At 43.7% G+C, this 18,268-nt stretch overlaps 1 protein-coding gene across 5 annotated transcripts in view; it reads right to left on the reverse strand.

The window, feature by feature from the left end:
* The window catches only part of camsap3 (calmodulin regulated spectrin-associated protein family, member 3), a 290,431-nt gene that overhangs the window by 184,743 nt on the left and 87,420 nt on the right, over positions 1-18,268 (reverse strand). For all 5 annotated transcript variants that reach the window (XM_073069025.1, XM_073069024.1, XM_073069022.1 and 2 more), the window contains exon 2: positions 12,399-12,658. In XM_073069025.1, the coding sequence (XP_072925126.1) occupies positions 12,399-12,658 (260 nt within the window). The remainder of the gene's footprint in view (positions 1-12,398; positions 12,659-18,268) is intronic.

Here is an 18,268-nt window from a genome sequence, read left to right on the forward strand (position 1 = left end):
CAATGATGTTTTGCAGACAGCTCACAAAACCACCAGCTATTATACTAAATATACTTCTGGACTACGATCACTTCTGAACTACGATCATTGCAATGAGTAGCCTGTAATTTTCCCAAAGGAGGTGTGCTTTTGAACTTTCTCAAGGATCTGAGATTTTTGCGTGGCCTAAAAGGGATTTGGTGAATCCGACTCTGAGAATGTAGGTACGATGGTGGCCATTGTTCAGACTGACTTCAGGCTGGATTGAAATACGAACCAAAGTTTGGCTGATTTAAGTGAGAAGCCAGATTGAAAGATTGTGGTGTTGAGGACGAGGCTGGAGGACAAATCAGTAGTCAGCTCACTTCTCCATGTCAGCCATGATTCCCTGCCCGCCCGTCCCTTCTGCCTGCATTTAACTCACCTTCCTCTCTTCTCACTGCTACAGTCGAGCGGTCGGTGCAGGAGTCTTGCTTGGGTACACATTAACAGGTTCTGGACCGGTTTCACACACCTCAGTGCTGAACGGACTACGCAGCTGTGGCCTGCAGCACCGAACGGACTCTGTGGCTATTGGCTCACTTTCAGGGACTCTGCAGTTCATGCTCTGTGTGTTATTTGTTTTTTTTAACTGTTTGCAGAATTTGTTATTTATTTCACACACTAAAATTGTACACGCCATTGGCGAGGCCAAATTTGAAGTATTGTGTACAGTTCTGGTCACCAAATTATAGGAAAGATGTCAACAAAATAGAGAGAGTACAAAGGAGATTTACTAGAATGTTACCTGGGTTTCAGCACCTAAGTTACAGAGAAAGGTTGAACAAGTTAGGTCTTTATTCTTTGGATCGTAGAAGGTTGAGGGGGGACAGTTGTATATGATATACAACTGTACTTTGACTATAAATTTACTTTGTACCTCACACAGCTCCTGATGGTAGTTGCGAGAACAGAGCATGGCCTGGGTGGCTCTGATCCTTGATGACAAAGATTGCTTTCGGGTGGCAGTGTCCTTGTGAATGTGCTCAGTGGTGGAGAAGGCTTTACCTGTGATGGAATGGACTGTATCCACCACTTTCTGTCACCTTTTCCATTCCTGAGCATTGGTGTTTCCATGCCAGACTGTGATGCAACCAGTCAGGATACCCTCCACCATGCATCTATAGAAGCTTTTCAAAATAATGGTGACATGCCAGGTCTATGCAAACTTCTACAAAAGTAAAAACACTGTTGTGCCTTCTTCGTGAAGACACTTGCGTGCTCAGACTCAGATTCATTGGAATATCATATGTACATCGCAACATTCAGTGAAATCCATTGTTTGCATTAACAACTAACACCCTCAAGAATGTGATAGGGGCAGCCCGCAAGCGTTGCCACACATTCCAGTGCCAACATAGCAGGCCGACAATGTTCAGCAGAACAACACAAACAACAAAACAAAACAAATCCCTTCACACACACACACACACACACACACACACACACACACACACACACACACACACACACACACACACACACACACACACACACACACACACACACACACACACACACACACACACACACACACACACACACACTTCTAACACCAAGATAGGCCACATCTGGGCCTCCATCTCCAGTTCCTGGCCTGGACTTGCAGACATCGGAATTGTAACTTCCGGGATGCATGTTGGTTCTAAGACAGACCTTTAATCTGTTATACGATAGTTAGCCCCTCTTTTCCCAGATTGTGTGGCAGGTGGTTAAGGCGTTGGACTAGTGATCTGAAGGTCGTGAGTTTGAGCCCCAGCCAAGGCAGCGTGTTGTGTCCTTGAGCAAGACACTTAACCACACACTGCTCCAGCCCACCCAGCTGAAAATGGGTACCAGCAAAACGCTGGGGGTTAACCTCGCGATAGACTGGCATCCTATCGGGGGGGGGGGAGTCTCATACTCTCAGTCAATTCACGTCATGGAAACCGGCATAAGCACCGGCCTGTTAAGCCTATAAGGCTCGGGACAGACTTTAACTTCCCAGCTTGGCATGTGCACCACTGCAGACTCCTTCTCCATGTGACAGCCATCCAACACCTTCTGACATCCATCAACCTTGCTCATTTGCCCAACTATGAAGAGGTTTGAAACACAACTCATATCACTAACATTTGAACATGTGTCAAATTCCTAGAGCTTCCTGCATGAGATTCCATACCAGGCTGTGGAGAGCATTCTGAAAGGTTGATTCACAGTCCAATAGAGGGATCAGAAGTGGAGAGAGTGAGCATTTTCAAGTTCCTGGGTGTTAAGATCTCTAAGGATCTAACCTGGTCCCAAGATATAAAACTTCTATGGATGTACTGTGGAGAGCATTCTGACAGGCTGCATCACTGTCTGGTATGGCGGGGTGGTACTGCACAGGACCGAAAGAAGCGGCAGAGGGTTGTAAATCTAGTCAGCTCTATCTTGGGTATTAGCCTACAAAGTACCCAGGACATCTTCAAGGAACGGTGTCTCAGAAAGGCAGCGTCCATTATTAAGGACCTGCAGCACCCAGGGCATGCTCTTTTCTCACTGTTACCATCAGGTAGGAGATACAGAAGCCTGAATGCTCACACTCAGTGATTCAGGAACAGCTTCTTCCCCTCTGCCATCCGATTCCTAAATAGACATTGAACCCGTGAGCACTACCACGGCACATGCTGGTGATAATAAACCTGATTCTGATTTAATATGGAGATTCCAATGCACAGAAATATGAGAGAGTGCAAAGTGGCAGACCCAGACAGCCCCACCAGGGGAACAGCTCTCCCCACCAGGGGTACAGCTCTCCCCACCAGGGGTACAGCTCTCCCCACCAGGGGAACAGCTCTCCCCACCAGGGGTACAACTCTCCCCACCAGGGGAACAGCTCTCCCCACCAGGGGTACAGCTCTCCCCACCAGGGGAACAGCTCTCCCCACCAGGGGTACAGCTCTCCCCACCAGGGGTACAGCTCTCCCCACTCGAGGCCACCTACAAGAGTCTCAGGAAAACAACACCCATCATGAAGTCCATGATCTTCTCTCAATGCTGCCATTAAACAGGAGGTACAGGAACCTGGAGATCCAAACCTCGATGTTCAATAACACCTTCCCCAATGCCATCAGGTTCTTATGTGATGTTACAAAACCTAACATTACATCTACACAGAGCTTTGTTACAGGAAAGCAGCATCCCTCTTCAAGGACCCCTATCGCCCAGCTCATGCCCTCTTCTTACTGCTGCTATCAGAAGGTGCAGAAGCCTCAGGACTTACACCACCATTTTCAGGAACAGTTATTACCCCTCAACCATCAGGCTCTTGAACCAAAGGGGAGAACTTCACTTGCCCCACCACTGAGATGTTCCCACAAGCTATGGACTCACTTTCAAGGAGTCTTCATCTCATGCTCTTGATATTTATTGCTTGCTTGTTTGTTTATTTGTTTATTTATTTATTCATTTATTCATCCATTCACCTATTATTGTTTCATTTTTATTGTTTTTATTTGCACAATTTGTCTTTAAAACATTGGTTGTCTACCCTGTTGGTGCAGTCTTTCATTGATTGATCCTATTATGGTTATTGGATTTATTGAGTACGCATGCAAGAAAATTAATCTCAGAGTGGTATATGGTGACGTAATTTGACAATAAATTTACTTTGAACTGCATTCATTACTTTCTCTCAATTTCCACTGTTATTCTGTACTTTTCCCTGTGTGATTTATGCAAATTTATGTTTATCATGTCTACAATGTACTGCTGTAAGTAGCTAATTTTCTTGGCATTTATACCCAACATACAGTATTATATTTATAACAATAAACTTGAACACAAACACTTCAAACAGCATGGAACAGGCCATTCGGCCCAACTTGTCCATGCCAACCAAGGTGTACATCCAAGTAGATCCCATTTGCTCATATCTTGCCCATATCCCTCTAAACCAGTGGTTCCCAACGTGGGGCATACGCCCCACAGGGGGGTAATTTGATTTTTAAGGAGGGCAATTCGAGAATGAGTTATTAACAGTGAATTTTTTCTAGTAAGTCTGTGTGAGTATGAGTGTGTGTGTGAGTTAATACATATGTGTATACGCAGTATGCATACATAAAAATACTTGTGTGTATGTACATGTGTAATTGCGTATGTACTGTATATATAGTGTATCACCATCATTACAACCATCAAATGGCTTTCATAATTAAATTAATGAATTGACTGATGTAGGAAGGAACGAATGAACAAGTCCAAACGCGTAAGAAACTCGTACGAGGTCGCGCCAATGCTGCTTTTTGCAGTAGCTTTCGGTTCTTGGTGGTGTGAAGGTGTGTACATTGCGTCATCTCTTTTAAACAGTGCATCTGTCTTTGTATGCTGTAGAAACGAATCGGCATTGTTTTATTTATTATTATTATTATTATTATTTTAATATCACTTAATGTTCTGTTTTTTACAATTTCTTAGTAATTTCTTCCTCAGAACTTTAACAGTCCTTTGGTTCTTTTATTTTTCTCTTTCATGAATGCCATGTTCTTTGGAAGCTTGTTTAAACCAAGTTAATGGTCTTTTAGGCTTCCTCCAGGTGAATAGGAGTTCACTTTTTGAATAATAAGAATTATATATCACCACAGGGGGCATCAGGATTTTAGAGGTGATTAGGTGGGGCATGGCCAAAAAAAGTTGGGAACCACTGCTCTAAACCCTTCCTATCCATGTACTTGTCCAAATGTCCTTTTACATGTTGTTATTGTACCTGGTTCAGATACTTCTGGTGGCAGCTCATTCCATATACACTGGGTGGCCACTTTATTAGGTACACTTGTACAGCTGCTCGTTAATGTAAATATTTAATCAACCAATCGTGTGGTAGCAACTCAATGTATAAAAGCATGCAGACATTGTCAAGATGTTCAGTTGTTGTCCAGAATAAACATCAGAATGGGAAAGAAATGTGATTTAGGTGACTTTAACTGTGGAATGATTGTTGGTATCAGATAGGGTGTTTGAGTATTTCAGAAAACAGCTGATCTCCTGGGATTTCCATACAACAGTCTCTGGAGTTTACAGAGAATGGTTTTATAAACAAAAAAAAAATCCAGTAAGTGACAGTCCTGTGGGCAAAAATGCTTTGGTAGCGAGAGGTCAGAGGACAGTGGCCAGACTGGTTTAAGCTGACAGGAACTCAAGAAACCACATGTTAGAACAATGGTGTGCAGAAGAGCACGTCTAAACACACAACATTTCAAACTTTGAAGTGGATGGCCTACAGTCGCAGAAGACCACGAATGTACATTCACTGGCCAATTTATTAGGTACAGGAGGTAGCTAAGAAAGTGGCCATTGAGTATGTATACCACTCTGTGTGAGGAAAAAAAAGTTCCATAGTTTCTCGTTATATCTTTCCCTCGTCACCTTAAACCTAACCCTCTAGAACATTACAGGCTCTTTGGCCCACAATATGCCAACCTTTTAACCTACTCTAAGGTCTACCACTGCCCCTGGCAGTGTGTTCCACACAGCCACCACTGTGTGTAAAATGAAAATACTTCTGGCATCTACAAACCTACCTTTAGTAGATGTGAATTCTTCCTACTTAAACAACTCATGATTTTATAAGATCACCTCTCAGTCTGCTCTGCTCCAAGGAACAAAATCTTAGCTTGTCCAACCTCTCCCATGCCCCTGTCCCTTGAAACCAGGCAACATCCTTGAAAATTTAGGCATTATACAACTCAGCCCCCCCCCCCCACCCCCTGTAGGTGATAGGTAACTTTACTTGAGTAACTGAAGAGGAGGGTGGGGGAATGAATCAAAGAGCATTAACAATTGACAAGGACTCCTCCAGCCATGGATACTGCACATGTAACAAGCCAATGTCTTGGAAAAGGCTGTCAGCTCTCACTAAGATCCTTTGTGAAGTGCCTACACTCGATGTTCAATCTGTAACAACTGAAACAAGAAAAATAGCATTCTGTCTTTAAAATGTGCTGTGTTTTCTCTTTCCCGAGTTGCTCATAGCAACATCTTGCAGAACATTTACTTCCTAGAGATTTCCAGGCAATCCTGAAGTGTTGGGAATACCGCACCACGGGTGATGTGACTGCCGGATGTCAAAACATCAACGTAAAGACTCTACAGTGTCAGTAACTAGGTAAATAAAATCAAGTAGCTGTAAGCTTGGCATGACGACACACCGGAGAGACCAAGACTGTCAAAATCACAGATGCTCAAGAACTGACGCTTCTGCTCAGCAGAAGAGTCGCAGACTGCGAGCATATGGAGTGTGCTAACTCTCAACAACAGTCTACATTAAAAGTAGGTCACAGCATTAAAAGTGCAGTGAGGAATGGCCCTATCTACAAGCAAGACTTAGCAACCCCCGAGACTAGTTGCCAAGGCTCCTTCGAAAGACCTTCCAAAGGTCTCTCTCTGAAGGTCAAATAACAGGCTCTTTTTCCAATGTTCCAGAAACTGGCTGCCTCAGGAAAGAAAAGGTAAATAAATCATGGCGGCATGGTAGTGGAATGCCATTCCATGGCCAGCAATCACTGATCGGGGTTCAGTTCCTGCTGCTGCCTGGAAAGAGTTCGTATCTTCTCCCGTCACCACGTGCGTTTCCAGTTTTCTTCTACATCTCAAAGACGTTACGGTTAGTGAGTTGTGGGCATGCTATGTTGGCACTTGAAACATGGCGACAATGGCAGGCTGCCCAGCAGAATCCTTGCTGATTTGATTTGACACAAATAACTGTGTGTTTCGATGTACATGTGACAAATTAAAGCTAATCTAATTTTTAATTTTTAAAAAAATTGCACTCCCTTAACACTAGGTAACTATTGGAGTAACTACTCTACTGCTCTGGCTCCTTGCTGACCCCTGGATGCTGTGTAGAGTTTGCACGTTCTCCTTGTAAACATACATGTCTCCTCTGATCTCCCAAAAGTGTGCAGGACGTATTGCCCACTATAAATTACACCTAATGTAGGCCAGTGGGAATACGAGAAGGATGTTTTATTCCTGCTGTTGTCTGTAAGGAATTTGTATGTCCTCCCCGTGACCACATAGGTTTCCCCCCACGTTCCAAAGACTAACGGTCTGGGTTAGTAAGTTATGGGCATGCTACGCTGATGCAGGATGCACAGAGACACTTGTAGGCTGCCCCTAAAACATCTTTAGTCTGTGTTGCATTTCACTGTATGTTTCAATGTTTCTATGTACATGTGGCAAAGCTAATACTTAATCTTTAGTCATCTGGGAAAAATTACTGTCAGAATAGGATTTCTCAGTGAGCTACCATAGATTCAATGGGCCAAATGGGCTCTGTTAAATCATAAAGAAATATATGGGTAAACTATTTGATCTCCTCCTCTGAGAATACCTGCATCACCTGTGACTTTATGCAAAGCACTGGACAAGGTTCAGCAGTGGACAGTTGGGAAGATCAATCAAGCTTCTCCAGCTTGAGTGTGCCACATCACCAGCATAGGTCCCAACAACTTTCTTTTGCTGACCCCGACATAAAGAGTTCCTGGCCACATTCCTGCGGTGAGGAGCACTGCCCAGTGCCAAAAACAAGTCAGCCTCGACTTCCCAGCCTTCAAATAACTGGCTTCATGAACAAAATCAGTTCCGCCCTCAAGATCCAAAACAGAACTATTTTGGTTCCTCTTCAAATTACAATTTGGCAGAGGTAGTCAGCCACTGGTTATGTAGTTCTTAAAGCAAATTCACTGTTCTTGGGTTCAGATTGAAATGCAACATATAATTCTACTCCACTCTATAAAAATTACATCTTTAGTTGGAGTTATTCCAGGAAATTCTCTTTCACTCAAGATCAGCACAAAACTTATATATCTGAAACAAGCTCATTCCAAACTTGGAATGCAAGCTACAAATTTCAGTGTGCTTATCTGAGAGATGAGGCATCATTAGCAAAGGTTCCTGAGGTGACGCAGCACGTGATGGAAAAAGACCCTTTGGACCAATTTATCTATGCCAACCGTGGTGCCTATTTACCCACTTTTAGCTTTATTTGCTGCTTCCAAATCGAAACATACAATGAAATGTGTCATTTGTGTCTTTGCCTGTTAACTTGTGCAGGAAAAGCACAAGCTCATTCTCAATGCTGCCAGTTACAGGACAAGTGGCTTGGACATCAGGGAAATCCCTGCTTTGCAAAGTGGAAACACGGTATCATTCCCATTGACCAACGTGGGTGCACAGACCCAGATGGGGCAAATCCCATTGGCACCGCCCCAACCCACTGGTGTCTTAGACACAGTATCTTTCCCACTGACCATTGTGGGTTCACACACACTTGGGGTACATCCTACTGAGCATGTGGTCAACCAGGTGGACATAACTGACTCAAGCATTCAGGACACACAGCTCCTTCTCTGCCAGCTCCCTACAGTACAGTACACGTCCAGCACGTTATCACCCACATAGCGCGACCACAACTCACTCACCCTAACCTGTAGGTCTTCTGTATGTGGGAGGAAACCTGAGGACCCAGTGGAAATGCACACAGTCAAGGAGAAAACACACTGAAAGCGGTAGATTTGAACTCTGATTGCTGGTACAGTGAGAGCGTTGCACTGACCTCTACACGACTCTTCTGACCTGACTTTTCCCACTAACAGAAAAGGCATGCTACACTCAGCACATTGGAAACATAAACTATCTAGTAACCACTTCAGCCGGTACAGAGTAAAACTTTTGGCTTCAGAGATACTCCCAGCAACACACATTCTTGTGAATCAAGTATCAATTTTATGGTGCAGATGAGCCGAGAAGGCCATTACGTTATTTTTTTTTTAAGAGATAGAGCACAGTACAGACCCTTCTGGCCCAATGACATACCCCACCCCGCTGCCTAGTTACACAAGTGACCAATTAACCTGCTAACCAGTACACCTTTGGGTCAGGGAGTAAACTGGAGCATACATGCTGCCACGGGGCGAACATACAAACTCCTTACAGACAGAGGTGGAATTGAACCTGGGTCTCTGGTGCTGTAATAGCCTTATGCTAACTGCTATGCTACCTTGCCTCCCTTTGTTCACTTGAGTCTGACCAACCTGATTCCATCTCTCAAATGAAGAGAATCATTAAGGACAAAAAAAAGAGGGCCATTCAGCCCAATGAGATCCTGTCTTCATACACAGCAATCCACTACTCTTTAGTTGAAACCAAGAACTGATAAAATGCTTCTCTGAAACCAGGTCTGATAGGTTTCTTTCCTCTACTTTCCGGTAATTTCTCCCTGCCCACTCCCTACTTCTATATTTTCATTCCTTATTCTGGTTTTCCTCTCACTCCTCCTCCTCTCCTCACCTGCCTATCACCTCTCTCCAATTTCCCTTCCTTCACTCTCTTCTCCATTTTCATTTCTTCTTCTTCAGCACTTTACTTCTTCCACCTATAACTTCCCAGCTTCACACTTCAATCCTCCATCACCCACACACCCTCCCCCTCACCTATCATCTGCCAGCATGTACTCCTCCTCCTCTTATTCTGGCTTCTGCCCCCATTCCTTTCCAGTCCTGATGAGGGTCCTGGCCTGAAATATTAACCATTTATTCCCGTCCACAGACGCTGCCTGACCTGCTGAGCTCCAACAGCGTTTGTGTGTGTGTTACTAATAGTTTTTTAAATTTTGTTTACTATGTTGATTAAGTGACAAGTGGCTCTTGCAAAACTACAGCAAGACACAGACACCTAGCCAAAACTTTTCTTTGCAGCTAACTTAACATTTCACTGAGCACGTTGTGTTTGTTGCTCTGAATTTCCAGCATGTGCACAATTATTTTGGATAAGTTCTTGGGCAGGAAGCTGTATTACAGACAAACAGATAGAGTATCAAACCAAAACTGCTGCTATAAATTGGGAGAATCCACTCCTAATTTCATTATCTACCCTTGACTTCATCCACAAATCCCTTAATAACACTTGCTTGGAAAGGGAAAACAGCCACACGAATTCGCACTTGACAACAGCATAAAACAGCCTGTCAAAACGCTGATAGATCTCTTCACAATTTCAATGAAACATTTTCTAAAATACGCCTGGTACAACCCTCGCATAAGGCCGTAACACCCCAGACAATTGTAATTATCAGCCAGAACCCATCCGCCATCTGCTGCCAGCCACCCAGTACACAGCTGCTAGTCACCGGGCCACATAACCTACAACCCTTCAGGGGCTTAAAGGACAGACTACGTTCTTTATTTAAAGGCGGCAACTGGGGCAAGGAGAAAGGATCTACAGTCATTGGACTAAATTAGCTTAGAACACACTATGCAACTGGAAGGATTGACAATGGACTCCTCTGGAATGTATCATACTAACTTTATTCTTAATTGTGATACCTTATTCTGAATTCTGTTATTGCTCGTATTACCTCAGTGATCTCTATGGACAGTATTCAAAACAAAAGACTTTCACTGCACCTCACTACATGTGAACATAATAAATCAATTTCCTTACAAAACAAAGAACACTACAGCACAGTACAGGCCCTTCAGCCCACTATATTATGCCGCCCATTTAACTTACTCTAATATCAATCTAACCCGACATAGCCCTCCATTTTTCTATCATTCATGCACAGCATCTTAAATGCCCCTAATATATCTGCCATCACCACCTCCTCTGGCAGGGTGTTCTACGCACCCACCACTCTCTGCAGGAAAGAGTAGGGAAGATGTCTCTTCTGCACAATCACCTTAAATTTATGCCCCCCCTCCCGTCCTGGAAAAAGTCTCTGACTATCAACTCAATCTATGCCTCTTATCCACCCCTCATAGCTTCAAAGAGTAAAGCTTTAGCTCGTACAATCTATCCACGTAAGACATGCTCTCTAATCCATGCGGTATGAAATGGGATTTAAACTCAGAAGCCCGTTGCACCAGCTAGGAGTAAGTGGTTACACCCCTGGGTGGTTTCAAGAAAAAGTAAGTACAACCACAACACTATCACACCAGGAGTGTTATCAGAGACACAGTTACTTCTGAGGAGAGTCGAGTCAGTGGGGCTAGAAAAGGAGAGATAAAAGGAACAGCAAATTCATTTTAGTAGGTTAAAAGGACAGCATGACATTGTGGGCCGAAGGGTCTGTACTATTCTAAATTCAGCCAGATTTCTTATATCTATTCTATGGAAATGCCCGTTTCCTTGTACTTAACTTTATTTGTCACATAAACATTGAAACAGCAAAACATAAAGTGCGTTGTTTGTGTCAACAATCCACACATCCTGAGGACATGTTGTGGGCAGCTCATAAGATCTGCCACACTTCGGGTGCTACAGCGTGACCACAACTCACTAACCCTAACCCGCACGTCTTTGAAATATGGGAAGAAACGGAAGCATCAGGAGGGAAACCCACGCGGTCACAGAGACAGTAGCGGAAATTGAACCTTGATCACTGTAAAGCATTCAGCTGACCGCTACACTACCACGCTGCCAATTTGATAGAAGCAGAAAAACAAAGGAGATTATCAAAATCAAGAGGATACGGATGGATAGGGAAAGAGGGATAACAGGGGAAATAACAGCAGATAACATTTGGCTAAGAGGAAAAGATCAGAGGAGAGAGAGATGGTGAACAACTGAAATCAAAGGAGGTATAAAACTGAAGGGAAACACTGCACATGGTCAGTCTTGGGTCCTGAAGAATCATCCTTCATTTACTTCTGACTGTTCCAATAATTCAGGCAAGGTCATCGTTAGTCACTGAAGTAAAGTGTATTGGCCACCAGTTGTATTCCCCCATTCCCTAAAGTGGACTCCTGACCTCACACTTTATTGCCCACCTGCACTGCACTCTCTCTGTAACTGTAATACTTTATTCTGCCATTGTTTCCCCTTGTACAATCTCAGTGCACGTTAATGAACTTATCTGCATGGATGATATAATAAGACAAGCTTATTACTGTTCCTCAGTGCAGGTGACAATAATAAACTAATTACCAATTGATCTTATGTGAGAGCGTGGTCTCTAGCAGCACATCATTGGTCAGATTCTTGCCCTCACATCAGCAGCAATTGATTTATTTAGAGATACAGCATAACAGCGAGCCTGGCTGACCATAACATACACCCATAACCCAGCTGGCAATATAAACCAACTTCCTAATTTATTCCAATCAGATTGCTACAGGATATTGGGAAAGGTCTTGTTGGAGAAAGGCACCTCAATGAAAACATCTCTTGTGTTATTTATGCGCAAGTTAAACGAATGACTTCAGGAAGCAAGGAACAGGAATGGCAAACAATGGGTGACAGTACGGAGACAACCGACGTAAAATAACCAGGGTCTAAAGTAGCTACAGTATGCATTAGATTGTACCAGGGGACATACATCTAATCCTCCTTTGCCTCCAGTCGGCGCATTCAATACTTACCATTTTGATGGGCTTCTTTCGGAGATCCGCCTCGGTCACTACCACCTCCTGGTCTTTCACCTGGAGTCCTCTCCGCAGCAGAGCCTGCAGAACAGCCGTGTTATCCTGCGGCGGACCGAGCTCATCCCGTGGCAGCGTCTGACCACACACCCGGCAGTAGATGTCCGAGGACAGCAGCAGGCGGATGACCGGAGGCTTGATGTGCTCCTGGTCATACTGGTCAGTGTAAAATGGCTCCCTCAGCTCCTCCGGCACATTCCCTGTAAAGGACAACATAAAGGAACAAGATAATTAATAACCACACCAGATTCTGCAAATGTTGAAAATCCAGAGCAACACACACAAAATGCTGGAAGAACTCAGCAGGTCAGGCAGCATGGAGAGGCAAAAAGAGGGCACAACCTTAGAATATGAGGATGTCCCTTTGGAACAGGGATGAGGAGGAATTTCTTCAGCCAGGGGCTGGTGAATCTGTGGAATGCATTGGCACAGAGACTGCGAAGACCAAGTCACCGAGAATATTTAAAGCAGAGGTTGATAGGTTCTTGATTAGTAAGAGTGTCAAAAGTTACACAGAAAAGGCAGAAGAATGGGATTAAGGAGGGTAATAAATCAGCTTGATGGAATGGTGGAGCAGACTCGATAGGCTGATTGGTCTAGTTCTGCTCCTGTGTGTTATGGTCTAAAGAGTTGACGTTTCTGGCTAGGACCCTTCATCAGGACTCATGAGCATGGCTGTCTCCAACCTTTGCTGCACTCTCTACATCACTCAGCCCAAAGCTAATGGCTACAAATCATTCCTTTAGTCCAGTGAGGTGGATATACTGTTTTGCTGACATGATTGTGGCTCTGTTGGTACACTCTAGCCACTGTTGGGAGGCTGTGTGCGTTCACATCTCACTCCAGAAACACAGTCTCAGCTAAACTTCTAACGCAGAGCTGAAGGAGTACTGAGTGCCCTATGGTCGAGCAACACATACAAAATGTCAGAGGAACTCACCTGGTCAGGCAGCATCTACAGAAGGGATTAAACAGGCAACATTTTGGCCAAGATCCTTCTTCACGACTGGGAAGTGGGGGAGGAAGAAGCCAAAATAAGAAGATGGAAGGGAAGGCCAGGGCAGGAGAACGAGCTGACAGTTAATAGGTGAGACAGGGTGAGGGAAAAGAAGGGAAGAATGAAGTGAGAAGCTGGGAGATGATAGCTGGAAGAGTTAAAGGGCTGAAGAAGGAATCTGACAGGAAAGGAGAGAAGACCATGGGTGAATGAGGAGGAGGTTGGGCACTGGAGGAGAGATACATAGTCCCTATGGTGGGACTGCTCATGAAGCCTCAAACAGAGGCCACCCTCCAGTGGTCAGAACAGATTGAATGGAGGCAGACTGGAGATGGCCCCTTTTCCCCCTCAGTATCTAGGCCAGTTTTAACCCCTCAGATAAGAGACAAGTCTGCCTGCATCAAACCAGATACTTTTCTTCTTTCTCATCATCAATATTAATGTCATTATGTTTATTTTTGATGATTTTCTAATTATAAAAAACAACACCTTTCACAACACTTTGATGGGCTTCTCCAAGAGAGGGAATTTGTAGAATGCCTACAAGATGGCTTTCTAGATCAGCTTGCGGTTGAGCCTGTAGGAATTTGCGAATAAAACATGTGAGAGTCATTTTATGTGCTTAACAAAATCCCTTTACTTCTTTTACAGACTTAGGGACTACATGGAGGGGTGAAATCCAAGAGCTTTTCGACCTGTGTACAATGCCAAGCATTTCCATGTTAGAAAATTCAGCCCTCGCGCTGGACAGCTTTTCTGAGTCCAGACTATGTGCACGGGTGTGAACCGGTGAGCCAGTGGTGGAAGTCTGCTGCTCGACCCCATGCTTTGTGACTGTAGTGGGAAAGTATGGCTTGGTTAGGTTTGGGGAATTCACATGTGGCAGTGCATGCGCTGGACAGTCATCGTGGGGAACTTACAGGGGGTACCAGGTAATGACCTTTGTATCCACAAGCTGGCAGCTCTTAAGATCTATTAACAGCCCGTTGGCACACAGGAAGTCTGCGGCGAGCAGAGGTATAACAATTTTAGCCATTGCAAAGTTCCATGTGTAGCGTAATCCACTGAAGCAGAGCATCATGTGTCGTTAACCATAAGCCCGGATCCTGCAGTCGTTAGTGGCCTCCACCACAAATCCGTCGTTCTCTGCCTTATAAACAATGGTCGATGCTGGCAGCACACTCACGTGAGCGTCAGTGTCACATAGGAAGCATTGCTCTGAAAGGGTGTTGGTAATGAATCATACATGATCCCATTATGTAACTTCCTTTACCTACACACCAAAAGCTATCACCTTATACTGGTATCATTATGTCAGACACTGTCTCTTAAAGTGAACACAACAACTCAATGACGTGTTTGTGAATTATGTACAACAGTTTCTTTTATGAACAATATGTGTCATCTCTCACCCATGACATCACCCTACTAGCCCACTTAGGGAATGGCATTTCTGGATTGTGTGTTATGTAATGACCCAGATTCGATTAGGAAAGCTAAGGTAAAGGAATCCTTAGGAGGCAGTAACCATAAAGTGATAGAATTCACCCTGCAGTTTGAGAAGGAGAAGGTAAAACGGAACGTGTCAGTATTACAGTGGAGTAAAAGGAATTACAGAAGCACGAGGGAGGAGCTGGCCAAAGGGGATTGGAAGGGGTCACTAGCAAAGAAATCAGCAGTTTATTGGGAATATTCAGAAGGTGTAGGAAAGACACATCTCAAAGATGAATAAGTATTTTATAGAAAGGATGAGGGATGGCTGACAAGGTAAGTCAAAGCCAGCATAAAAGCAAAAGAGAGGGCATATAATATAGCAAGAATATAGCAAGGACAGGTAGCTTTTAAAAACCATCAGCAGGCAACTAAAAAGTAATAAAGAGAGAAAATAATAATAACACTTTATTGATCCCGAGTGGGAAATTCTTTTGTTACAGCAGCAACATTTAAAATCACACTTAGCAGTGGGCAGACTTAACAAAAGTACAGAATAATAATATACAGAATAATTACTTGCCAATGTGCAATAATGTGCAAAATAATAAAACAAAGACTATTGTACTATGATGTGTGTTCTCGTTCTCCTGTCGCACAGAGATGAACTATTGTGTATGCTTATTACATTTGGTGGGAAAGATTTTCTGTAATGATCCTTGTGACAGCGGAGCTGAATGAATCTGTTCAAAAGGGAGCTACGCAGTTTATTCAGTGGGTCATGGAGAGGATGTGCCAGATTGTCCATAATGGATAGCAGTTTGCTTAGTGACCTCCTCTCCACCACTAACTCAAAAGAGTCTGAGTTGTAGCCAGCCAAAGATGAAACATGAAGAAAAATTAGCCAATGAGAGGATACAAACTTTTTTACTGATATATAAAGAGTAGATATTGGACCACTAGAAAATGGCGCTGGAGAGGTAATATGGGGGACAAAGAAAGGCAGAGGAACTTACAGGAATTTTGCATCAGTCTTCACTGTGGAAGACACTAGCAGAATGTCAGAAGTGCAAGAGTATCGGGGGCTGAACTGCGTATAGTTTCTACTACTAAGGAGAAGGTGCTTGGGAAGCTGAAAAGCCTGAACGTAGATAAGTCACCTGGACCAGATGGACTGCATCCCAGAACTCTGAAAGAAGTAGCTGAAGAGATTGTGCAAGCATTAGCAATGATCTTTCAAGAGTCACTAGATTCTGGAATGGTTCCTGAGGACTGGAAAATTGCAAATATCACTCCACTCTTCAAGAAGAGAGGGAGACAAAAGAAAGGGAATTATATGCCAGTTAGCCTGACCAGTGATTGGAAAGATATTGGAATCTACTATTAAGGATAAGGTTCCAGGGCACTTGGAGGCACATGAAAAAATAAGCCAAAGTCAGCACGTGGTTTCCTAAATGGGAAATCTCACCTAACAAATCTGTTGGAATTCTTTGAGGACAAAGAGTCAGTGGATATTATTTATTTGGATTTTCAGAAGGCCTTTGACAAACACACGAGCCTGCTTAATAAGCCCATGACACTATAAGAAAGGTATCATGGATAGAAGATTGGCCGACTTTCAGGAGGCATAGAGTGGGAATAAAGCGGGCCTTTTCTGGTTGGCTGTTGGTGACTAGTGGTGCACCACGGTGTTCAGTGTTGGGACCATTTCTTTCCATGTTGTATGTCAATGATATGGATGAAGGAATTCATGGCGTTGTGGCCAAGTTTGCAGATGATACAGATAGGTAGAGGGGCAAGTAGTGTTGAGGAAACAGGGCATCTGCAGGAGTTAGATTGGGAGAATGGGCCAAGGAGTGGCAGATGGAGTATAATGGAGGGAAGTGCATGGTCACACACTTTGGCAGAAGGAATAAGGGCATAAACTATTTTCTAAATGGGGAGAAAATTCAAAACAAGAGGTGCAAGGAGACTTGGCAGTTAACCTGACGGTTGAGTCAGTGGTAAGTCGGGCAAATGCAGCGTTACCATTCATTTCAAGAGGACTAGAATACAAAAACAAGGATGCATTGCTGAGGCTTTACACTTGTAGTACAGTGAGCAGTTTTGGGCCCTTATCCAAGAAAAAATGTGCTGGCATTGGAGAGGGTCCAGGGGAGATTCACAAAAATGATTCTGAGAATGAAAGGGTTAATATATGAACGGCATTTGAATGCTCTGGGCCTGTACTCACTGGAGTTTAGAAGAATGAAGGCAGATCTCATTGCAACCTATCAAATATTGAAAAGTCTGGAAAAAGAGGATGTTTCCTACTGTGGGGGTATCTAGGACCCGAGGGCATGCTTTATAACTGATGGACATCCATTTAGAACAGAGATGAGGAATAATTTCTCTAGCCAGAGGGAGGTGAATTTGTGGAATTGATTTCCTGTGTAGGCCAAGTCATTGGGTATTTTTAAGGCAAGGTTGTTAGGTTCTTGATTAATCAGGGAGTCAAAGGTTACAGAGAGAAGACAGGAGAATTGGATTGAGAGGGATAACTGATCAGCCATGATGGAATGGTGGAGCAGACTCAACAGATTGAATGGCCTAATTCTGCTCCTATGTCTTACACAGTATGTCAATGATAATGAGCTTTATTTCAATTGTTGTGTAAGCTATTTATAATTTATTTTATGTTAACTTATGTTTGTAATGAACTGTGCTTCCTGCTGCCAAAAACTGATTATCACGGCCTTTATACCCAGGTTAGGTATGCCTTCGACAATAATCTTGATCTATTATTACATCGTCACAACAGTAACGGCCATCTCTGAACCTGTTCAGATGATGGACTGCATTACTGTGGGGTATGGAACCTGCACTGTGGCAGACAGGACGGCTCTACATCGGGTAGTTAAAAGCAGCCCAGCGCATCACCGGCACCAGCCTACCTGCCATCACAGACATAGGTACAGAGAGGGTCTGGGAAAAGGCCAGTAATATCATGAAGGATCCCACCCACCCTGCTCATGGACTGTTTGTCCCACTCCCATCAGGGAAGAGGCTACACAGCATCCACACCCAGACCACGAGATTCAGAAGCAGTTACTTCCCCCAAACCGCCAGGCTGATCAACACCTCCACCCATTAACCCACCCCAACTCCACTACATACACGTCACCTAGTAACACTTTACGCACATACAGTACGGCCAATGCATATAAAAGTTACTTGTACGTTGCTTTCTAGGATTGCTTTATATTTATAGTGTTTTTATTGTTTCATTTTTATGTTTATTGTGTGTTTTTATGCTACACTGGAGTCTGAGGAACAATGATTTCATTCTCCTTCACACCCATGTACTGAAGTATGATAATAAACTGTGGCGACCCACTTCCTA

This window comes from Hemitrygon akajei, chromosome 16 (assembly GCF_048418815.1).
Source record: "Hemitrygon akajei chromosome 16, sHemAka1.3, whole genome shotgun sequence".
Classification (NCBI taxonomy): Eukaryota; Metazoa; Chordata; class Chondrichthyes; order Myliobatiformes; family Dasyatidae; genus Hemitrygon; species Hemitrygon akajei.